The sequence below is a fragment of the Solanum pennellii genome, chromosome 6 (genome assembly GCF_001406875.1).
Source record: "Solanum pennellii chromosome 6, SPENNV200".
In the NCBI taxonomy this organism is placed as follows: domain Eukaryota; kingdom Viridiplantae; phylum Streptophyta; class Magnoliopsida; order Solanales; family Solanaceae; genus Solanum; species Solanum pennellii.
The window spans coordinates 47,373,668-47,394,213 of NC_028642.1; the positions used below are offsets into that span (position 1 = coordinate 47,373,668).

The window sequence follows — 20,546 nt, forward strand, 5'->3', positions numbered from 1 at the left end:
AAGGCGAATGAAGTGATTAAGGATAAACTTGATGACTTATATTTAATGCTAATAAAAATAAGAACTCTAAATCGAAGGACTGAAGGAAAAAAGAAAGATTTGATGGATTTAAGATACGAGGATGATTCTGCGCTTCCATCAGCTTTATTCGGGGGCACTTCCTTCAAAGACATCAGTTTTATTTTTTTCCCTGCAGTAATGAAATAAATAGTTCACAAACCCAAGAATTTAAGCGTGTTGATTTTTCCCTCGAAGATCGGCCACATCAATTATGCATCAAAAAGTAGATCTTCACATATAATACTGGAACTTCACCAAGAGATAAGTTTATTATACACTTCTTTTTCTGGATCATGCTAAGCACAAGAAATGATGATGAAATTCCACTAGCTAACAATAAAGTCAATCTTCACATAAGTGTATCAATTGCAATGCTCCATTTGTGACAAAAAAATTCAAGAAAATGAACACTCAACTCTACAAAGCTATATCCAGTTTGACCATTGATCTATGGATTTTTTAGGAGCCCAGTAGTACTGCAATTTCACATGAATATATCAAGGGAGATGCGCCAATGGTGGTATAAAAGTCAAGACACTAAACCTCCCAACTCTACCAAGCTATATCCAGTTCAACAATTGTTAGCTAAGTGTTTCTTTTCAAAGCTCACTCGTACTGCAATTCCTTTCTTCATAGTTCATCACATTTAGACTGAACATGTAGTTTCAGTGTCAAGTTGAAAGTATTCAAAAAATCAGCTAAAGGATGAACTTGAACCTAACTCGTTTGCTATATTTTACTAAAGCTTCAAAAAATAAAATAACTAATCAGTGCTCCACATTACCTAACACCAAATATATTAAGTTTTTTCAGGATAAAGCAAACCATATCAATTTTGGTAAAAATATCATTTTGAGCCAAAGAACCACTAAACATTCAACATACTATGCCTAAGAACAACAAAAGGCATTTCATACCATACAAGATTGTATTTTTCGGCATTATAACATACAACGTAGCAAAAAATTATCTTCTCAACTCCATCTTTGGAGGTGCAGGTTACTGATAAAAGCTTGGCATAGGTGTTGCTTTAAATTTTAAGCTCTTCCTTAACATTTGATCTCAGCTTCCTGAGTTTCCTGTTAGAGAAATGAAAGAAAATAAAATGGGAATGCTACAAGATAACCTACAACAAGAAATTTTCTATCACTTATTTATTGTCATATCAATAATATCACACCAATAGGAAAACAAATTTCAATAGTAATCTCAACTTATTCAATTCCAGAATCATCTATGAGTATTTTTAAGAAACTTATTTTCAATAAAATATTTTTTCTCCGTACCAAAAACATTTTCCGATATTATGACTGTTCTTATAGACTACTAAAATATTTCCAGCAAAAAGCAATTTGCTATTAACTACTCAATTTGGTCCAACCATTTTTAATCTCTCAATCAATCCTATTTGGAAAACCTACCAATTCTCTAGGAGGAAAAAGCCATAATTGTGGTTCCTATTGAAAGGAATAATTGTCTTTTTATTAAGAGTGGTGTTCGATTCAACTTGTGCACACCTATATAGCCTACCGAAACTTGCTACATCCTACAAGCACAGTCACGTTGAAAGAAATCACCTAGGGTGGGAGAGAACCACACCCCAAAAAACACTATTGAGATGGGAGAGACCGACCCCCAGGCTATATAAACCCCACATCAACACTTTATAGTACTGATTTTTTTATTTTTTATAACAGAGAAATCGTAGAGGTCCAGAGGGGCACGATTTGAAACTCGGAGGATAAGGATATGATGCATCAGATGACTAGATTACAGTGACTCAAGGGAGGAAAAGATTCAAATACCTGAACAAAGATAGAACATCATGTAATGTATATGAAATTTATAAATACACCTTAATAAACAAGCAACAACCATTTAGTTCAACAGAACAATTTCAGCAGCCAGAACTGTCCCAAGTTTTCTGCAACTGCAAAGTACTCAACTAGTAGAAAAGACCAAAAATTCTTAAGGATTTCTGGCTACTCAACATTTAGATAACAGAGGCAAGCAGCCTGCAAATTTCTGATGACCACACTCAGCAATCTTGAAAGAAGATAGACTCACTACAAATTCAACCTTGCTGCTGCTGACTATAGACAAAATGGCGAATTTTGCCTAGTATAATATCAAGTGTATTCATTTCTCATCTTATTTATACCTTTGCAATACTTAAGTCTGTTTATTTAATGTGGAGCACTGTTTAGCTTTTGTTTTTTGAAGTGATCATAAATTGAACCTAACTCGTTTACTATGTTTTGCAAGAGCTTCGAAAAACAAAAACTAAACAGTGCTCCACATTACTTGACACCAAATATTTTATGAAGTGATCAAGGATAAACTGATTCTTTTTACTATGCTAATAAAAATAAGAACTCCAAATCTAAGGGTGAAGGAAAAAAGAAAGATTTGACGCATTTAGGATATGAAGGTAGCATGCATGCTAGGATTTATGTCTTTTTGTACTTTCTCCTAGTACAATGATCAAAGACAAAACATGTTTGACAACAAATGTTAGTAAACTGCAATTCAGTGAAAGTTAGCAGCAAACCATGCATGCATACCTGCAACACAAAACATATATGAACTCCACATGTTTAAGAAAAAGTTCGATATTGCATGTAAAATGACTCGCCTATCCTCCAAGTGATTCACCACTAGTTCTATCCTTGACGAGTCAATATCTTTCCTCTCTGTTAGATATAATTCGCCAGTTTTATCAAGTCCCACACCTTCAAAATTTGCAAAGAAGTATTATTTTCAGGGGCTAGATATCAAAAAATAAGTGCTGCGATTTGAGATGAAAACTGTACTTTATCAACATCAAATCTCCATTTTCTTACCGTTTCATATATTAATGGCATTGTATCACCTTTTTTCCATGAAAAAAGCAGTAAGGCTGATGATCAACTCAACCAAATAGTAGCATCCAAGCATTCAACGAAAGAAAATAGTACAACAAGTTCAGTTCTTAATTTTTCCTCCTCCTTAAGATGAAGCCAATAATAACAGGGTATTAAGTACTCGCCAATATTGTTTATACTCTGAATAAGCAAAGTACTTGTAAAATGGATACGTCAAAACAAAAAGGCCAAAGGTTTTGCTACTAAATGCAGAATAATTGTGCATTCATAATACTTTTCAGCCATTAAAAGAATACTTAACTCAAACATAATTTTTAAAAAGATAAAACAAATCCCTTGATAACTAAAGCATTTCCTGCTAAAAACAGTGAACTTGTTTTATATACAAGGGAAGTCAATAAACAAAGAATTCAACTTCCAAATATCACAATGTTGCCTAAGAGTGCCGGCTTTACTCATATTCGGAGAGATAAGGAGAATGCAAAAGGAGAGTCAAGGTAAGGTCTAGTAACTAGGAGTTACTGAATGTTTGTTATGACTTATGAGAACAGACAAAGAAAATGTCAACATTTGTCTCTGTATTTATTTGGATCTTAGCAGATTGAATATGACTTCTTCATCGTCTGATAATCAGGAGGACTCCACAATTTGGGATCCAGTAGTTAAATTTTTTGCCTTTATCTTTGCTACATCTTGTTGTAAGATTATGAATTGGTGATCATTTGTGGTACTGAGTTTATTCAAGTTAATGCATTGGTCTTTCTTGTCATACTCATAAAGGAATTACCGAAGAGGATGAAGAAGATAATGAACTTGAGCCAAATGTACACATTGCGTCAAATAAAACGAATGAAGAAAACAGTTCATCCTATGTAGAAGCCAGGTCTAAAGTCAAGCAAATTAATACAAACCAAAAGCTATCTCCCAAGGTGTTCCCTAAAGTGGAGTCCCCTAAAACTCCTTATTCAGAATAGCCTTCACCAGGAAGATCAGATACCCCCTCGAGAAAAGGTGTACCTGTGTTATGCATCTTGTCTGGACATGTTAAGGACTCAATCATTAGAAAAAGGGTTTGTCTCTAAAAGTCACTTTCTAGTTTCTAATACAGGAGGAGATCAAATTTTTCTAAATCTCTTCGAACAATGACACCTCTCGGAATAATAGTGATGAAGGAAGTCTCAGCTGCATTTCTCTCCCATTGTAAGACAAGTCGACTGCTCCATCAAGGACACCAAAAGAATTTGTCTGTCCAATAACTAGACAGATATTCAATGATCCTGTCACGCTTGAAACCGGTCAAAAAAATTAAGGGAAAGCCATCCAGGAATGGATAAAAAGAGGTAATACAACATGCCTCATTACAAGGCAGTCTTTATCCGCACCTACTCTTCCCAAAACCAATTATGTCCTGAAGAGATTGATAACCTCTTGGAGGGAACTATACCCTGACTACATCAAACAGAAATGAGGACAATAGGACCAAAACAAAAAAGAAAATCCACAAAACATTGCATATCAATAACCCTCAAAACCCTTCACTTGATTTTCTTAAATTAATTTTTACCCAGAATCATCAATCATTTTTCACGAAACTCCACGCAACATTAACGATTTTATCTATTAAATCCAAGAAAGAAAACCTCAAAACGAAGAAATCATAAAACCCCCCTAATCAGCATACAAAAAACTGATCCATCAAACCAGTAATCAAAGATATACAATAACACAAAACAAGATAAAACCCACTACTCCAACAGTAAAAAAAAACAGAGACCAAAAACAGAGAAAGACTCACAAGTTTGAAGGAATGAGAAATCGAGTTACGAGCAGGGAGAGTTGTATGATTCGAGATATTAGAAAGTATCAGTCGTCTCTTGGCCGCTCGAGCAATCAATTTACCGGTCTGATTTTTCTCCACCGCCGATGAATTGGCTGCCAATCCGCCATTGCTTGTCTCTTCGCCACCTTGAAACTGACGAACGCCAAATGATCGAAAAATGGGAAAAGCTTGTGATCGTTAAATTAGATTCTCGTTTGAATTTGACAGGTTCAATTTTTAATTTTATTTTTTAAAATATTCTTATTTCTTTATCTTTTATTTAAATTAAACACATTTTTTTATCGGAACTTTTGTTTTAACCTTCATTCAATATTTTTTTTTCTTTTATATTTCTATTAATTTTATTTTCTTTGTTTTTTTTGTTTTGATTTAATTTCAAATTTAATTTTAAATGTCTTATATTTAAAAATAAGTTAATTTTAAACGGATTTCAAAATAAGTGAAGAAATCAAATAAAATATAAAAAAATATGTTAAAATTAAAAGAAACCTTTAAATTATTTTAAAAAGTAAAATAATAAAAAGTGAAAAGCTAATAAATTAATTTAAAAAAATTTAAAGTGAAAAGAAATTAAAATAAATATTTAACAAAGAAATAAATAAAAATAATTTAATATATATAAATTTTAATATCAATAAATATGTGTATTAATTATTTATAAAGTTACCAATAAAAAAATAACATGTGTCAAATTTGTACACTCATCACTTACTTTCAAGAGAGGGTGAGCAAACTTGCTATGTCATATCAATATTTATAGTGTACTTATTCAATTTTAAATTAGTTTAGGAAGGTGAATCTAGGTAAATTTAAGTGTATTTTCAAAATTTCGATCATGTTTTTTAATATTTTTAAAATTATGGTCTATATTTAAATTAATTTACGAAGATACTTGTGCATAATCCTAAATATTTTTTTGCAAAAAATATAACTAAGCACAACTATCGTAAACTCCTCTATAAATTCTAACTAAAATGAAAAATATTAGTATTCTACAGTCATACGTCTGCTAAGACTATTAATTTTGAAATTACATTTGTAGATTATTTTGATTTAGATTTTGTTGATTAAACCAGCGACATTTTTAAAAAAAAAACTTCCTGAAATTCATTAAACTGTATTTTTATGTCCAAACACAATTTAAAAAAACAAACATATTTTATGCCTTATCTCTAAGCACTTATATTTTAATTTATGTAAGATATTTTTAATTTATTCGATTTTGAAAAGAATGAAGTTTTTTCTTGATTGACAAATATTTAATGAAATTATCAAATTTTGCTTATATTAGGTCTCAATTATTTGACAAAATGTTCACTAATGTTATTTTTCTATTTAAAAATTCATTTCTCAAAGATAATTTTGACACATAAATTTTTTCTATATTTCTTAATATTATGTTTAGTCAATTTACATAGATTACATTAATAGGAAGAAATGGAATAGTTACTCCTAAACTATAGGTTACATAAAAAGGTCTGAACTATATCTGAATTTTGATCAAAATTGTTATTATGATACTGAACTTTATGAAGGATCTTTTATCATGGTACACTATTTAATAATGTATTTTAAAAATATATATATTCACATGGACATCATAAATATTACATAACTATAAATAGTAAACTGTACACGTGAACATATATATACCTTTAAAATACACTATTACATAGTGCAGGGAGTAAAAGGTCCTCTAAAAAATTTGATATCTTAATTGCAATTTCGACCAAAGTTAGAGTATTTTTCAGATCCCTTTTCCAAAGTAATATATAACAAACACGTGTCTAATATCTTGTTAACTTAAATCAATACTTACACATATAAGTATTAGTATTATTATGTGTGGTTAAATATTTTATGTCTTATAAGAATTATTTATGAAGTTAAATATTGAGAATATTGTCAAAAACACATCTAAATTATTTCTTTTTTTATTATCTTCATACCTAAACTATTAAAAGTGTGAATTTCATAACTAAACTATCAGTTTTAGTTTGAGAAACATACCCAGTGGGGTGTGTAATGCGCTCTATCTTTTGTTTGAAAAAATCTTAACACGTGACTGTCGCGCCCCATTTTCGCAGAAAAACGGGTTTTGTGCACGACCTAACAACTCTTTTGGGATTTCGAGTTTGAGGAGTCGCCACCTAACGAATTAAGGCGCGTTAGGGCACCTATCTAACCTAACTAAGTCTAACTAAGGTCAACGGGCCAGAGATTAGGGTAAGGGTTCAAATTACCTCGAGGGGAAGGTGTTAGGCATCCCTCGAGGTCCACAAGTGTGGGTCCCGACCGTATCTCATGCAATCTATGTGGGGGTACAAGTAGCAATCAAGGTTGTTTAATTTATTAATTTATTTAATCTTACTAAGTGATAACAAATATAAAACAATTAATTTTATTATTAATTTAAACATGCAAGGCTAGGTGATAGCAATAAACAATCAAGTTTTATTTTTATTTAAGCATGTGAGACTATGTTATAAACAAAAAATTTGTAAATACTAAGCAATTAATATGTGAGAAAGTAAGGTTTTGAAAATTGAGCAAGTTTTGAATATGAATTTTTATTTTAAAAAAATGTTTGTTTCTTTATAGGGATGATGCCACGATATTGTTGATCGCGCTCCTCCACCATAGAAACAATTTTGATTTGAGGTCGGTCTAAAAAATAGTTTATGTTTTTGAAAAAATGATTTAAAAGATTTAGTTCACACGTAGGCACATAAACATTCACATATAAATGCACATAATTTCTTTTGAAATCCATGGATAGGTGGTACTTCCGGGGATGCGTCGGGTTTTAAAAAATTGGAACTAGACCTCGTGNAAATTTTAAAATATTTCATTACCAAATATAAACAAGTAAGAATAAATTAATATGGAGTAATATTTATTTTTCCTTAAATAACAAAAAGTTAAAATCAGATTTAATTTATTTTACCAAAATATGAGCAACTAAATATGTCAAGGAAATAATAAGGTTGCCATAGACAAACAAGTGAGAATTGATCAAACCAAATATTAATGAAAAGGAGGGATTGANTCATAATCAATCCAAAATTTCAAAGGAAGATTGAATAATGACTTTTAAGAAAATTATGTTGCAAGGTTTTGATATGAAATATTTTTTTTAAAGCCAAGTAATTTGCCAAATGCATGAAATGATTCTAATTTAGTGTTATTTAAAAAAAAACATATTGCATCATGAATGCGGAAGACAAATAAGATTACTAATAATATTAACCAATTTTGGAGGAAGGGCACAAATATGCACAAACGAATTTTATTTTTACGGATGTTAAAAGTTATTTTCAAGCCTATAGACATGAATTTCTAGGTGTTTAANTAACCGAAACTTAACTCAAGCATATTATAACATGTGTGAGAAGTCAATCAAGAAAAATCGTAATAGAATAGTATACTTACAATTAGTAACATTCATGAAAATCAAATATATCCGAATAAATATTGATCCTTTATCGAATAATCTACACTATAATTAAGCAAGCTAGATTTACAAATTAACAATTAAGAGGGAAACAGATGCAAAGATTAAATTTAGCTATTCAGAAACAGATGCAAACCAACATAACAAAAATGCGAAATCACACTATTATGAACATCAATATTCAGGAATACGAATAATGAACAAATACATATCATTCTAGCATCCGAGCATTGTAAAATAATAGCAAAATATAATTGAGGTATCTCAATCACTTGAAAAAATGAATAGACAAAGTANTCAAATAAACAAATAAATCTTTCTTCAATTAATCTTCAACTTGAACTTCAAGTTTGAAACCTGTTAAAGCAGTCAAATAACGANCGTCACATGACCCAAAGCTCAAACATTATCGGAGCTTGCTTTGTTGGAGTAATTGTAGGAGTTTGCTGCTGGTGCCTGCAGGGAGAAGCGCGAAAAGAAAAAGAAGAAGGGAAGGTAAAAATACATTACCGGCGACCCTCCTCATCGGACGTTGGCCGTCTTCGCCGGTACTGCTGCCTGCGCTGGTTGCTGGTGGTTTGTTGTCTCTCGTCGGGAAATGGAGGGGAAGGGAAGGAGAAGGTTGTGCGACGGGAGGGAGGCAGAGAGGGAAGGGGAGAGGGGAGAAGAGAAAGAGGGAAGAGGTGCGGGAGTCAGGGAGGCGGAGAGACAGAAGGGGAGGCGGCGTCTGGAGAGAGGAAGAGGTGCGGCTGGTCGCTGCCAGCGTCCATCACTGCTGGACCGAGAAACTTTTGTTGCTGGTCATTCACTGCCTCACCAGAAAAGGAAGAGAAAGAAGTGGAAAGAGAAGAGAAGAGGAAGAGAGAGGGAAGACGACAAGAGAANAATCATTCCACAAATAATAAGGCAAATCGGAATAATTTATGGCAAAATAAATAATACACAAGGCTATAATGCTTCCAATTAAGTACCAAATATTCACTTATCATAGCAACATCATTTACCAATAGCAAAAAGATATTCACTAAAAAAATTAATTCATTTTCCTTAAATATCACAAAGAGAGATTCTATGCATCTTTCTAATAAACTAATTTAGGAGAGGTAACAACAATCCCAATTTTTTCATAAAGTTATATCACAAGCAAATTAAATTACCTTATTATTCAAACTAAGTAATCCATTCAACATGCTCAAATAATTAAAAGGAAACAGAAACATGCCAATATACCATAATTAATAGATATAACTTAAAAAGAAAATAGTCAGCATTACTTNTGAGATCAAAAGATCAAGTCTTGAAATTAGATTGGCAAAGATATAGAATGGCTAAAATTGCAATAACATTTGGCTAGAATTGGAATGAAAGAGAGGTTATGATTGTAATAAAACTCTAATTCAAGTGGCTAGAATTGAAAGAAATTAGAATAGAATAGACTAGAATTTAAATAATTTTTAAGGAAAGTGTAGGAATTACTATTTAAATAAAATACTACATATGTTAAATATTTTTTGTATAATTGAAAAACATTTGAAATTCATTAATAATTTTAAAATATAACAATATTTACAATAATCTTGTAAAGTAAACGATACTTAAAATATATAATTTTTTAGAAAAATCGACTAAAACTTCAAAACTTTAAGTAAATTTTAAAATACGTATTTAATCGAATATAATCCTAAAAATGGTTAAAGGTCGGTCAAAATTGGGTGTCAACAGCGACAATCCACATGGATAAAATATTACCCATTGACAAAAATTAAATAATAAACTATTAATGGAAAAAAATTGGAAAAATGGTTGTTAAATTCATCCCCGTTTGAATTTATTTTTAATTTATGAGAAAATGAACAAATACTCCCTTAATCTATGTTCGAAATTCCAGAGACGCTTAAAATAATTTCAAAAATGAAATTGTACGTTTCTTCATCCTTTATATTTTTATTCTTGGAGTTGATTTCCGTCAATTTCATACTAAATTACTTTTGTCTCATAAATGCCAACTAAGAGAGAAGAAGGTCTTTGAAGTTTTCAGTATTTTTTTGAAAAAATAGAAATACATGCAATAGTTGAATGATATTCACAAATAATTTTAATAGACAATTCTCAAAATAATAATGACCATCCATGCAAATAACTCATTGAAATGCAAAACTTATTTTCTGAAAGAGAAGTAATTCTCCCTTAGTCTTAACATATATGATATACTTCAATGTCATATTTATATTGATTAAAAATAATTTAACTTTTATATTAATACAATGATTCATAGTTAGAGAAATATCTACGATTTATTTAGATCATAATTTTTAAAAATATTTTTTAAAAAATATTATATTAAATTAAATAATATCATATAAATTGAAACAGAATAATATTTTATATATAATACGACATATTGTCATATGATTAGAATTGATACCGCAGGAAATGCGGAGGAAAGTTTTGTCATTTTTTTATGCCATGTAACATATGTTTCAAACTTATTTGTCTTATTTTTTTTAGTTTATTTTTAGATGTTTTTTTATAACTCTTAAATTCTATTTTTTCACGTAATATATTTTGAGAACATAAAATTAAAGTATAATTTGATATATTTTATGTATTTTTAATTTAAGATCGTAAAATTAAAAAAAAAAATCTTAAACTTTGTATCGAGTTAAAATCAATAACATTGAAACTTTGAAAATAATGTATATGCGAAATTAGGGGTATTTGCTGCATAGACGAAAAAATAACAAAGATAATCTTTTATATTTGAGATTTGTTTAAGATAGACCTTTAAATTAGGAGTTGATATAGTATAGACAAAATCAAAATACTAATTTTTTGAATATTTGATTTGCATTTCAAAATCACCTATTTTAAAATTTTATCCAAAATTTTAAAGTTTTATATGTTATCTTAATACTAATTGCAATACTAATCAATCAATGTACTCACTAGGCTAGATGATATATGCTAAAAAATCAAAACCTTTTTTTTATTTAAAATTTTATCTCAGCTTAATTAGATAACTTCTTGAGCAATTTTATATTACAACAAAAATAACCAAAAATGTTATAATATACTCCTAGTCTAGAAAGCTAAACAGACTTCACAATAGGTTACGTAATCCAAGCCTAATCAACTCAAGAACTAAAACAATTTGTGTTATATATTATTACTACTATTATAGAAATAGAAAAGGCTTATTCCAACATGTGTGGGTTCTTGTCAATTTTAAAAAAGTGAGCCGGTGAGTGATGTTTAATTTTGTCTTTGATTCTTGTTTGACACAATAATTGTCCATTTGCAATTGAGATTGAAGTTTACGTATTAAATTATGGACTATTATGTGTAGATCAATGTTTTAGAATTTGACATAATGGAGATGATGAGAAAAACGAGTTGATATGATATTTGTGAGGATATATTTAAGTTATAAGATACACAATTAAGAGTTTTGCATTGGAAGAGATAGCTTATTGTTTTATAAAATAATTGGGTTGTGTACAATATGTTATTGAAGACAGTGACGGAGCTAGAAATTTCACGAAGGGTGTCCAAGTAAACCTGCTCTTCTTAAAAAGTGATTTTTTTTTTCAACTAGTGAGATTCGAACATACAAACACTTTAAGTTCTTACTCTTTCAGGCCGCCTAAAATAACTAGGCTACATCATATTATTATGTCAAGGGTGTCCAAAATATGTTATTTAGTCACTGAATGAGGTGTTACCTACGGTTATTGCATGAAAAATCTTTTCAAAGTTGTTATTTTGTCTTTTTTTGTATAATACAATTGAAGGTTGTTGTTGCCTTTGCTTGAAACAGGAGACAAAAAAAGAATTGAATTGACCTCCCATGAATAATCTTTGTAGCTGAGTTGTTGGCTACTTGAACTTCCACATAATTGGTGTGGTGAGGGTTCGATTTCAAAGCCAGTTCCCATTTCCTTTTAAAGGAAGAAAGAAGATCTGAACTCCCATACTTTGACTGTCAATGATAATTGCTATAGTTGATGAAAATTATGAAAAAGTTGCTACATTGATTACACAGAAAAACCTTACCAATAACCTTTTAATAAATTAATGGAAGACCTTACCAATAATCTTTTAATAAATCAATGAATTGAGTTTTTAAATGGCGACTTTAGGAACTGGAAAACAACTTATTGAAAGGTGGAATAAAATCTGAGTTTATTTCTCTTATTTTCATCTTTATTGGTTAAATGTGTTCTTTAGCTTTAACTTGCACCTTTTATCTTTGGATCTATTTGCTTGTTATTTTTTACTTATGCTTTACTCTATATACCGAAATTTCTTTGTATTTTATATTTTTACGAATACTAAATTTCTACCTTGTTCATCTGATCTAACAGGGCAAGTCGGAGATCACAACAAATAAAACTATATCCTGGCTGACCTCCAATTTGATTCATAGCATTGTGTTAATATGTAAATACAAAATACATAGATATCGTTAAATTTATGGATGTAAATTTAAATATATTGTTCACTTTTGAATTAGTATTATGTTTTTTTTAAAAAAATAAACAACAACTTTAAAGAGTCATTTGGTGTGAGGTATAAAATATAACAAATTCAAAATGAAATATAAAATAATTTTATTTCATGTTTAGTTGGAGAAATTATGTAGTACTTGTCTTATTTATTTCATAAATTTTGTCATAGTAATAAAATATATAATAACTTATGTATTATAAGTTAATTTATTTTGAGATTAATTATTTAAAATAACTTGTTTTCAATCAAATAATTCTAGCTTTAAATCCTCATTATGTTGGGCTTATGTTGGGACCCGTGCTTATGCGGGCTAATTTCTACTATAGCTTAAGATTATACAAAAATAAAACTTTTTCATTGAAACTTTGGATTCTAATAATTGAAAATTTAAATAAATGCTATGCCTCCCATTTATTTTTTTCTTTAGACGCTAATTAACTTGAGCCTCCACTAAAATTAAGCTATAATGCTGAAATCAAACACAAGCAAAACAGGGAGAAATTAAATGAAAAGAAATTTTCTTTTTCGAAGCGATAAAATGCTTCCATTACCACGAGGCCTGACATAAGATAAATAGGTTTAATATTCTTATAACAATTAAATTCATAAAATTTAAATTATAAGGATGAACAAAAATCCAGAGCTCTGATTCAAATTTCTCTCGATTCATCCCCTCATGAGGAATTACCAAATCATTTGACCCTTCAGCCATTCCAATATAAAGGATTAGTCAATCAAATAATAGATAGTAAATGGGTCGGTTTGAAAATAAATGAATTGCTAGTCGTAGAATATTATTCTCGTCAGACTTAAACCTCAGACTTAAACCAAGGGTTCGCAAAAATTTCTTTATCTTTTGAGTTGTTCTGCCGGATCGGTCGCTCAAGATCTTTGGTCTTTATCCGTACCCGATGAAAAAAATGGGATCACTTGGATTTTGATTTTGCTTCTTATAAAAAAAAAACTTAAAATTTTAATATGTGATTTATTTTACAGCTAATTGTATTCATATTTGTAAACTTCAACATGATATTTCATTATATAATTTCCTTTTATATCATTGCATCATTAATTTATTTCTCATTAAAGTTAAATCTTTGAATCTTATTCAAGTCAATGTCTATTTAATGTTAATGCATATAAATAAATTCAAGTTTACTTTAGATTTGAAATTACTTTAATTTGTAATTTATGTCATTTCTAATTAAAATCAATTATTCTTATTGTCTATTTGATGATTAATTTATGCAAAATATTAAGATATTTCCTATTATAGATAACTTTCTGATTTATTTTTGTTAATATATTGTTTTGTTTATTATACAAAAAGTTTTTTTAAAAAAAACAAAATGGAGTCATTTTGTCTTTTTAAAATCATTTTCATATTTTCTAACTTTAACTTAATAAATTTCATGAATGTATTAAAATATTTGATTAAAAATTATATTTTAATAATGTGGTGAATATACAAAATGTATTTACAGAATTTCCTTATTTTCTCTATGATGAAAATATTATTTTTATTTATGTTATTTGACTAAAAAATTGATTAATATATTATTCAATAAAAAAATTGTGTATATAAGTAAGTGCAATGTCATCATTTTATAAGTATCATTTGTATGAAAAACGTTTTATTTAGGCATGGAGAGAAAAAAAACTAAAGGACGTCAAAAGATACCAATGAAAAAAATTGAAAATAAGGATTCCATGTTTGCTGCATTTACAAAGCGTCGTGAGGGTTTGTACAAAAAATCTAGCGAACTCGCTACAGAATGCAATGTTGACATTGGAATAATGATGATTTCCGCTACTGGTAAGCCTCATTCCTTTTTTCACCCTACATTTGATGCAGTTATTTCTCGTTTTCAGAATCCCGATATGCAGTTAGGTGAAAGTACAAATCTAGAGGTGAATGCTGCTAGAAATGAAGTGAATCGACTCAAAACTAGGCTTGAAGAACTTGATGTCAGAGAAGACATTGCGATTGCTAAGAAAAATTCTTATGAACAAATGGAAGAAACAAGACAAAAAGGTTGGTGTGAGTCGACTGAGCAGCTCAATGCAGATGAAGTGTTCATATTTGAAACTTGGTTGAATGAAACTAGTTCTAACTTACACCATCGTTTAAATCAATTAGAAATTGAAGCTTCATCCTCAATGAGACATGAATCTTTTGGAGTGTGAAATTTGAAATGTTCAAATTGCAAATGATTCACCCTAAATTATCACTTATGGATATATTTGGGAAGACTCTAGTAATTCTAAATCTATATTAATAATGTTGTGTTTTTAAAAAATTATTTCAATAATGCTACAAACATGTATCTGATATGTTTTTCATTAATAATGAATGATATGGTTAGTCCGGATTATTGTTTATGAGAACAAAATTTCATGTGTTGTTTAGAAATAATATATATATCGACAGAATTTATCAATGACTGCATAAAATTGACATTAAATTTCAATTAAACATCTCAACTAAAATTTATTTATTTTAAACACATCAAATAAGACTTGACGATGTCATTTCAACATGTTTTATTAAGTCGGCACATTTCTACATGTTTTACTAAGTCGGCACATTTCAACACGTTTTACTAGAAATGACAATGGGGCGAGGCGAATGCGATCCGGAGTGGGTGGGATGCGGTGCAGATTGATGTGGGTATTTTATAAACTAATGCGGAATGGGGAAGATTGTGGATACATATGATTTTATGATGGTTCAAATTTAAATTTAACTTTTTACTTGTTATAAGAGTGATAGAGCATTATCTTTTAAGATAATTTTTATAAAACTACTAAAATATTCAAGATAGTAAATCAAAATGGTTCAATAAAGAATATACAATTTCTTACATATTTTCTAATGACCTCTAAAAATAAATTTATTTTCATGAATTTTATTTTAGAATTAAACTTATCTAGAAAAATAAAATATTTAAAAATTTATGCGGTGCGGTTAGGAGTGTGGTGGGGCAGATTGAAAATGAAAAAAATTGTTATGTGGGACATGGCAAGTGTTGACACCCAAATTTTGACCCTCCCCGATTATAATCAATTTTCGAATTTCTTAATTCCCTAACGAGTTGAGATAGTCGACTTTATAGGATTTAAATGATTTTCAAGTCATTTTAAAATATCCTCAGTCAACTTCTACGGTTTTGAAGCAATGAGTATTTTTAGACGTTTTGTGTAATTGGTATATTTTATGGAATATTCAAAAATTGTTATAAAGAGATTTTAGTTTTACTTGTAGCATTATCAAACTAGTTTTAGTGACTTGTAGTTTGAATATTTGGTTTGTGTTTAAAATTATTAGTTTATCTTATTATAGTTTAAATATATGTTTGTTTTATGTAATTTCGTATAAATATGCGATAATCGTCTTGAAAGATTTTAGTTTTTGCTAAATGCTTTACTGAAATTGATTTCGGCTAAGTTAATGGTTTATTTTTGATTTTTAGTTTATAATTAAGTTAATTATTTTATCTTGTTAAAATTAAAAAATTCGTTAATTAATTATATTAATTCATCGCGTTAAACCAATTAATTTCAAAATGGCAAAGGTGACATTTATTTGGTTACAATAAAAATCTTTGGGTCATTTCTTAAATCCCAGCCCTTTCTGCCAACGCAGGCCCATTACTCTTTCCTTTTTTTTAGAAACCCAGAAAATTACTCCAGCCCACCCCTCATTTCCTTAAACCGGCCCTTACTCCAAATAATCCAAGCCCAAATTTTCAATCTATTAAAGAATAATTTAGTTAACTAGTCAAAAAAATCAACTTATTTAGTGATAATATCCGTGCTTTAATAATATTAGTAAACATATCAAAAATGTCATTATTTTAAAAAAATAAATAATTATTCTGATATTATTAATATTTTCTTTCTCATTATTTACCCTCTTTTTTTCTCTCTCATAGATTACACATGTTCCTATATTTATGTAATTGGATAGATATTAATGTCATTTTAATTTTTCTCTCTCTTTTCTTACGCTTATGAATTTCTCTCTCTAACTTTCTTTCTAATCAAATCCCCAGATTTCTTTTTTCTATTTTCTTACTCTTCTTTTCAATTCTCTCTCTAACATTCTTTCAAATCAATTCCACAGATTTCCGATTCAATATATTAATATTTTCTATTATTCTCATTTAATTTTGTTGCAAGATTTGATTTGAAGATTAACATTGATTTGGGTATTATGTTTTTCATATTCCTTATTTATTTACTTACTGATTTTAGTGTTTTTTTTAATTTTTTTTTGTTTTGTTGTTGTTCTTAAAACATTTGTTTAGGGTTTGAGAATACATAATTCTCTCTTCAGTGGACGCTTTCAAGAGAGTTACTAGAGGTATTTGACAAAATAATCAAAGTTCTTCCGATTTCCCTTTGACTTGTATAAATGGATGTCACTTGTTCCAGTGCAAAGCAATAGCCTAAATGATCTTTAATTATATTTTGTGTTTTGCTTCTTTACTGTTTCATTTGTTTTAACGACTAAATAGAGGGTGACCTCGATTGCTGACTTTGTTTTGATATGTAGTAGTTTAGATATGAAACTCAAACAAAGGGTATAGTGTAGGTGTATTTTTGAAACTTATCTCTTAATTAAATGACAAAGCTTCTCCGGATTTCTAACCTACTTGCGTTCAAAACCAACCTTTTCTTTCCATTTAGTATATCTTTACAATAACAATCATAGGTGTATCATGCGGGCTGATCAATCTAATACCCTTCGTTAAAAGTTTATAATATATATAAAAAATTATACAAAGTATATTGGTCAAAAAATACTTCTCATACATACATATTTGCATTAGTTACAATTCACGACCTACTTTAGTTATAATTATGCGGCTCAGCTCACTAGTTTTGTATAATTCACACGTTTGTATAATATAATTTGTATAACTTAGTATAATTATAAATTTGTATAATACATTTATATAACTGCTTACACTTATGATATTTGTAATTGTATAAATTTATTATTTCAAGTTTATACTAAAATAGTTGAATTATACAAATATACCCGGGAATCATACAAACCTGCGAATTATACAGATCCACGAATAATACAAACGAGACAGCTTAAACTGTAGCTACAACCTTTAAATACGTAAACTATAGTTATGAAGCATAATTAAATTTATTATAATGACTATTTGTGAAAGTTCCTCTAATAATAAATCTTGAACACCCTTAATGAAATTTCTACTCATACTTCTCTCTCGAAATCAATATACTATATACTATATATATATATATTCACAAACTTCGTATAGGGAAAATCGCTTTCATGGAAAACCCTTTTCGGTCCGCAATTAAATATAAATGTGTGAATTGACTTTCGAAATATTGTATAATATGATGATGACTGGGTGCAACTCTCTAAATGAGATTTAAAATTTAAATCTAATATCCATATTCTTTTTTAAAAAATAAAATAAAATTGGATAACACCTCTCTAAATGGTTATTAGTAACATTTTTACATTTTATTTTTACTTATTTAGTTTAATCTTTCAAATTTTTGAAGTCTTATCACATAGAAAATTTCTATTTTTTTAGGCTGCAACTCTTTTTATGTAATTAAATCGAATGTATATGTTAGAACTAGTAGTACCGGATGATATATATCATACTATCAATGGATTTAATTGATCTCAATACCTTCAACATGAAATATAGCTATATATATATAAAATTTACTATTTGAATTATAAGAATTAAATTTCAACTTATAATTTTAGAAGTTTAACATACCTTGTTAACATTTCATAATAGTAGCTTTCAACACGATTTTCTTCATATCGAGGACTCAAATCTGAGACCTTTAGCTAAAATATTCTGCATATAATTATTAACTCTCATTATTTGACGATTTTGACTTTTAACTGATTTCTTTGAAGAGAATATATATGCATGATACTATGAAAAGTAACCAAATATATATTCCAAAATAATAAAAAATATTTATCATAAAGTATTGTGGTGGGAGAGTTGATTGTCTAAATGATCACATAATTTTTAACTATTATCCATCAAACTTATCTATTTTTATTGTCTTCCAAAGAAATATGAGCACTTGTTTTTTTTTTTCTTTAGGAATTAAAAAAGAAAAGGATGAGTTGGGTCAAGGAATGGGTTTTTTTATGTGTATTGAGATTAAGTTCGATCCACGTTCTAAATTAGTGTTTGAACGGTTATAAAAAAAAATTGCATGTCATTTCTCTCCTAAAAATATAAAATCTAGATAAGATTATCATTAAAGAAAACATAGAAAATAGATAACTTCGATCGCTAAATAAATTAGAGTGACTCCATTTTAAATAGAGAAAATACATAAAATTCCTTTCAAATTTGTTCGCAAAATTCACTTTAGCAGTATAACATTATGAACGTTTAAATACCCCCTTAAAAAACTTTCAAGTGAATTAAATATCACCTTATATATTATACCAGTTTCACGATTGAAAGGTGATATACAGTTGCGCCACATTAGTGCCACCTCAGTGACACGTTGATAACACGTCATATGGTGAAATTATTTAATTTTCATTTTTTTTCCATGTCATTTTTATATTTAATTTTCATTTCTTTTTATTTCTTCTATATTACTATTTGCTTTTCATTTTCCATGTTCAATCATCTTCTTTGTTGTTCTATCTTCTCCATTGTAATACCAAAATTAAAGCTCCATACGGTAGAAAACTAAAACACAACATAATTTCTAATAATTTAACAAATATTATGTAAAACAGAGAAAAAGAGCTATACATATAATATTATTGAACAATAGTTGCTAGTGCTTTAATGATAACTATGGCGACTGCTTCAACAACAATTATAGGAGCCGTTGTTGTTCCATTAGACTCAAAATTAACAGATTTGAAGTTATTCAAACATTTTACCATGGTTGAGGAAAAAACGAAAACAAACAAAAAAGAAAATAGGAAGAATGAAAGAAATCCAAGAAAAAAGGTATGCCCAACTTTTTGTCCAATTCACCAATGTGGTGAAATTTTTTGGCAAGATCTGATGGTCATACAACATCTAGTTTTTTAAATTTTATTTGTCACGTCAGTTATAAAAGTTGTATTTAATTCATTGAAAAGTTTTTTAAGGGAAAATTTAAATGTTCATAAAGTTATAATGCTAAAGTGAATTTTGCGAATAACTTTGAGGGAGATTTTATGTATTTTCTCTTCTAAATATTCTCTATTATCGAATGAGCATAATCTCTTCATTCTTAATTTGATAAGTCAAGTTTAAGCCTTTAACAATAAATTATCTGAATTTATTAATGGATCCCAAATGAGGTATAGAATATCAAATGGAAAATCAAAAAGAAAATAAAAGTAATAAACCAAAAGTCATTAAATCTCAATAATTTTAAATTTCTTGCTAAAAAAGGAAAAATCATTTCATGAGGAAAATGATTTTACAAAAAGGCAGGCTTAAATATGCCATTAAATTTTGAAAAAAGACTTATTTACGAGCTTTGAAAAAACACTCATCTATGCTGTTTGCTTAAACTTTGACTCATCTACACCAATTTTAGTTAACAAATAATAACATGAATGAACTTTTTCTCAAACGAAAACATAGATGAACTAAACTTTCAACAGCGGAAATATATGATCTTTTCACAAAGTTTGATGGCATGTTTGAGTCTTTTCCTAAAAAAACATATTATCCTAGAGTTCGTTATATAGAAAAGAGGAAAATGACAAAATTGACCATGCCTTTTAAACACTATAAATTAACATCCATTCTTACTTATAACTTTGACAACTTATTCC

The 20,546-nt window shown here is 28.8% G+C and overlaps 1 protein-coding gene and 1 long non-coding RNA gene across 3 annotated transcripts; one reads left to right on the top strand and one right to left on the bottom strand.

Annotated features, from left to right (window-relative positions):
- Window positions 1-6: 6 nt before the first annotated feature.
- LOC107021720 lies at window positions 7-4,973 on the bottom strand. Of its 2 annotated transcripts, XR_001457070.2 has the most exons (4): window positions 4,720-4,973; window positions 2,625-2,792; window positions 978-1,139; window positions 7-190 (listed from the first exon to the last, which is right to left on the bottom strand). It is a non-coding gene; the product is annotated as an uncharacterized LOC107021720 (long non-coding RNA). The 2 variants fall into 2 exon arrangements; XR_001457069.2 differs by lacking the exon at window positions 7-190 and having other exon boundaries at window positions 841-1,139; window positions 4,720-4,972.
- Window positions 4,974-14,371: 9,398 nt separating this feature from the next.
- On the top strand, window positions 14,372-14,914 carry LOC107022378 (agamous-like MADS-box protein AGL29). Its single transcript, XM_015223006.2, has one exon. It carries the CDS (start codon window positions 14,372-14,374, stop codon window positions 14,912-14,914), a length of 543 nt encoding a protein of 180 aa, XP_015078492.2.
- The last annotated feature ends 5,632 nt before the right edge of the window (window positions 14,915-20,546 follow it).

Bases quoted from the DNA above. Each gene is read 5' to 3' on its own strand.
- LOC107022378 (XM_015223006.2), top strand. From the start codon at position 14,372: ATGGAGAGAAAAAAAACTAAAGGACGTCAAAAGATACCAATGAAAAAA.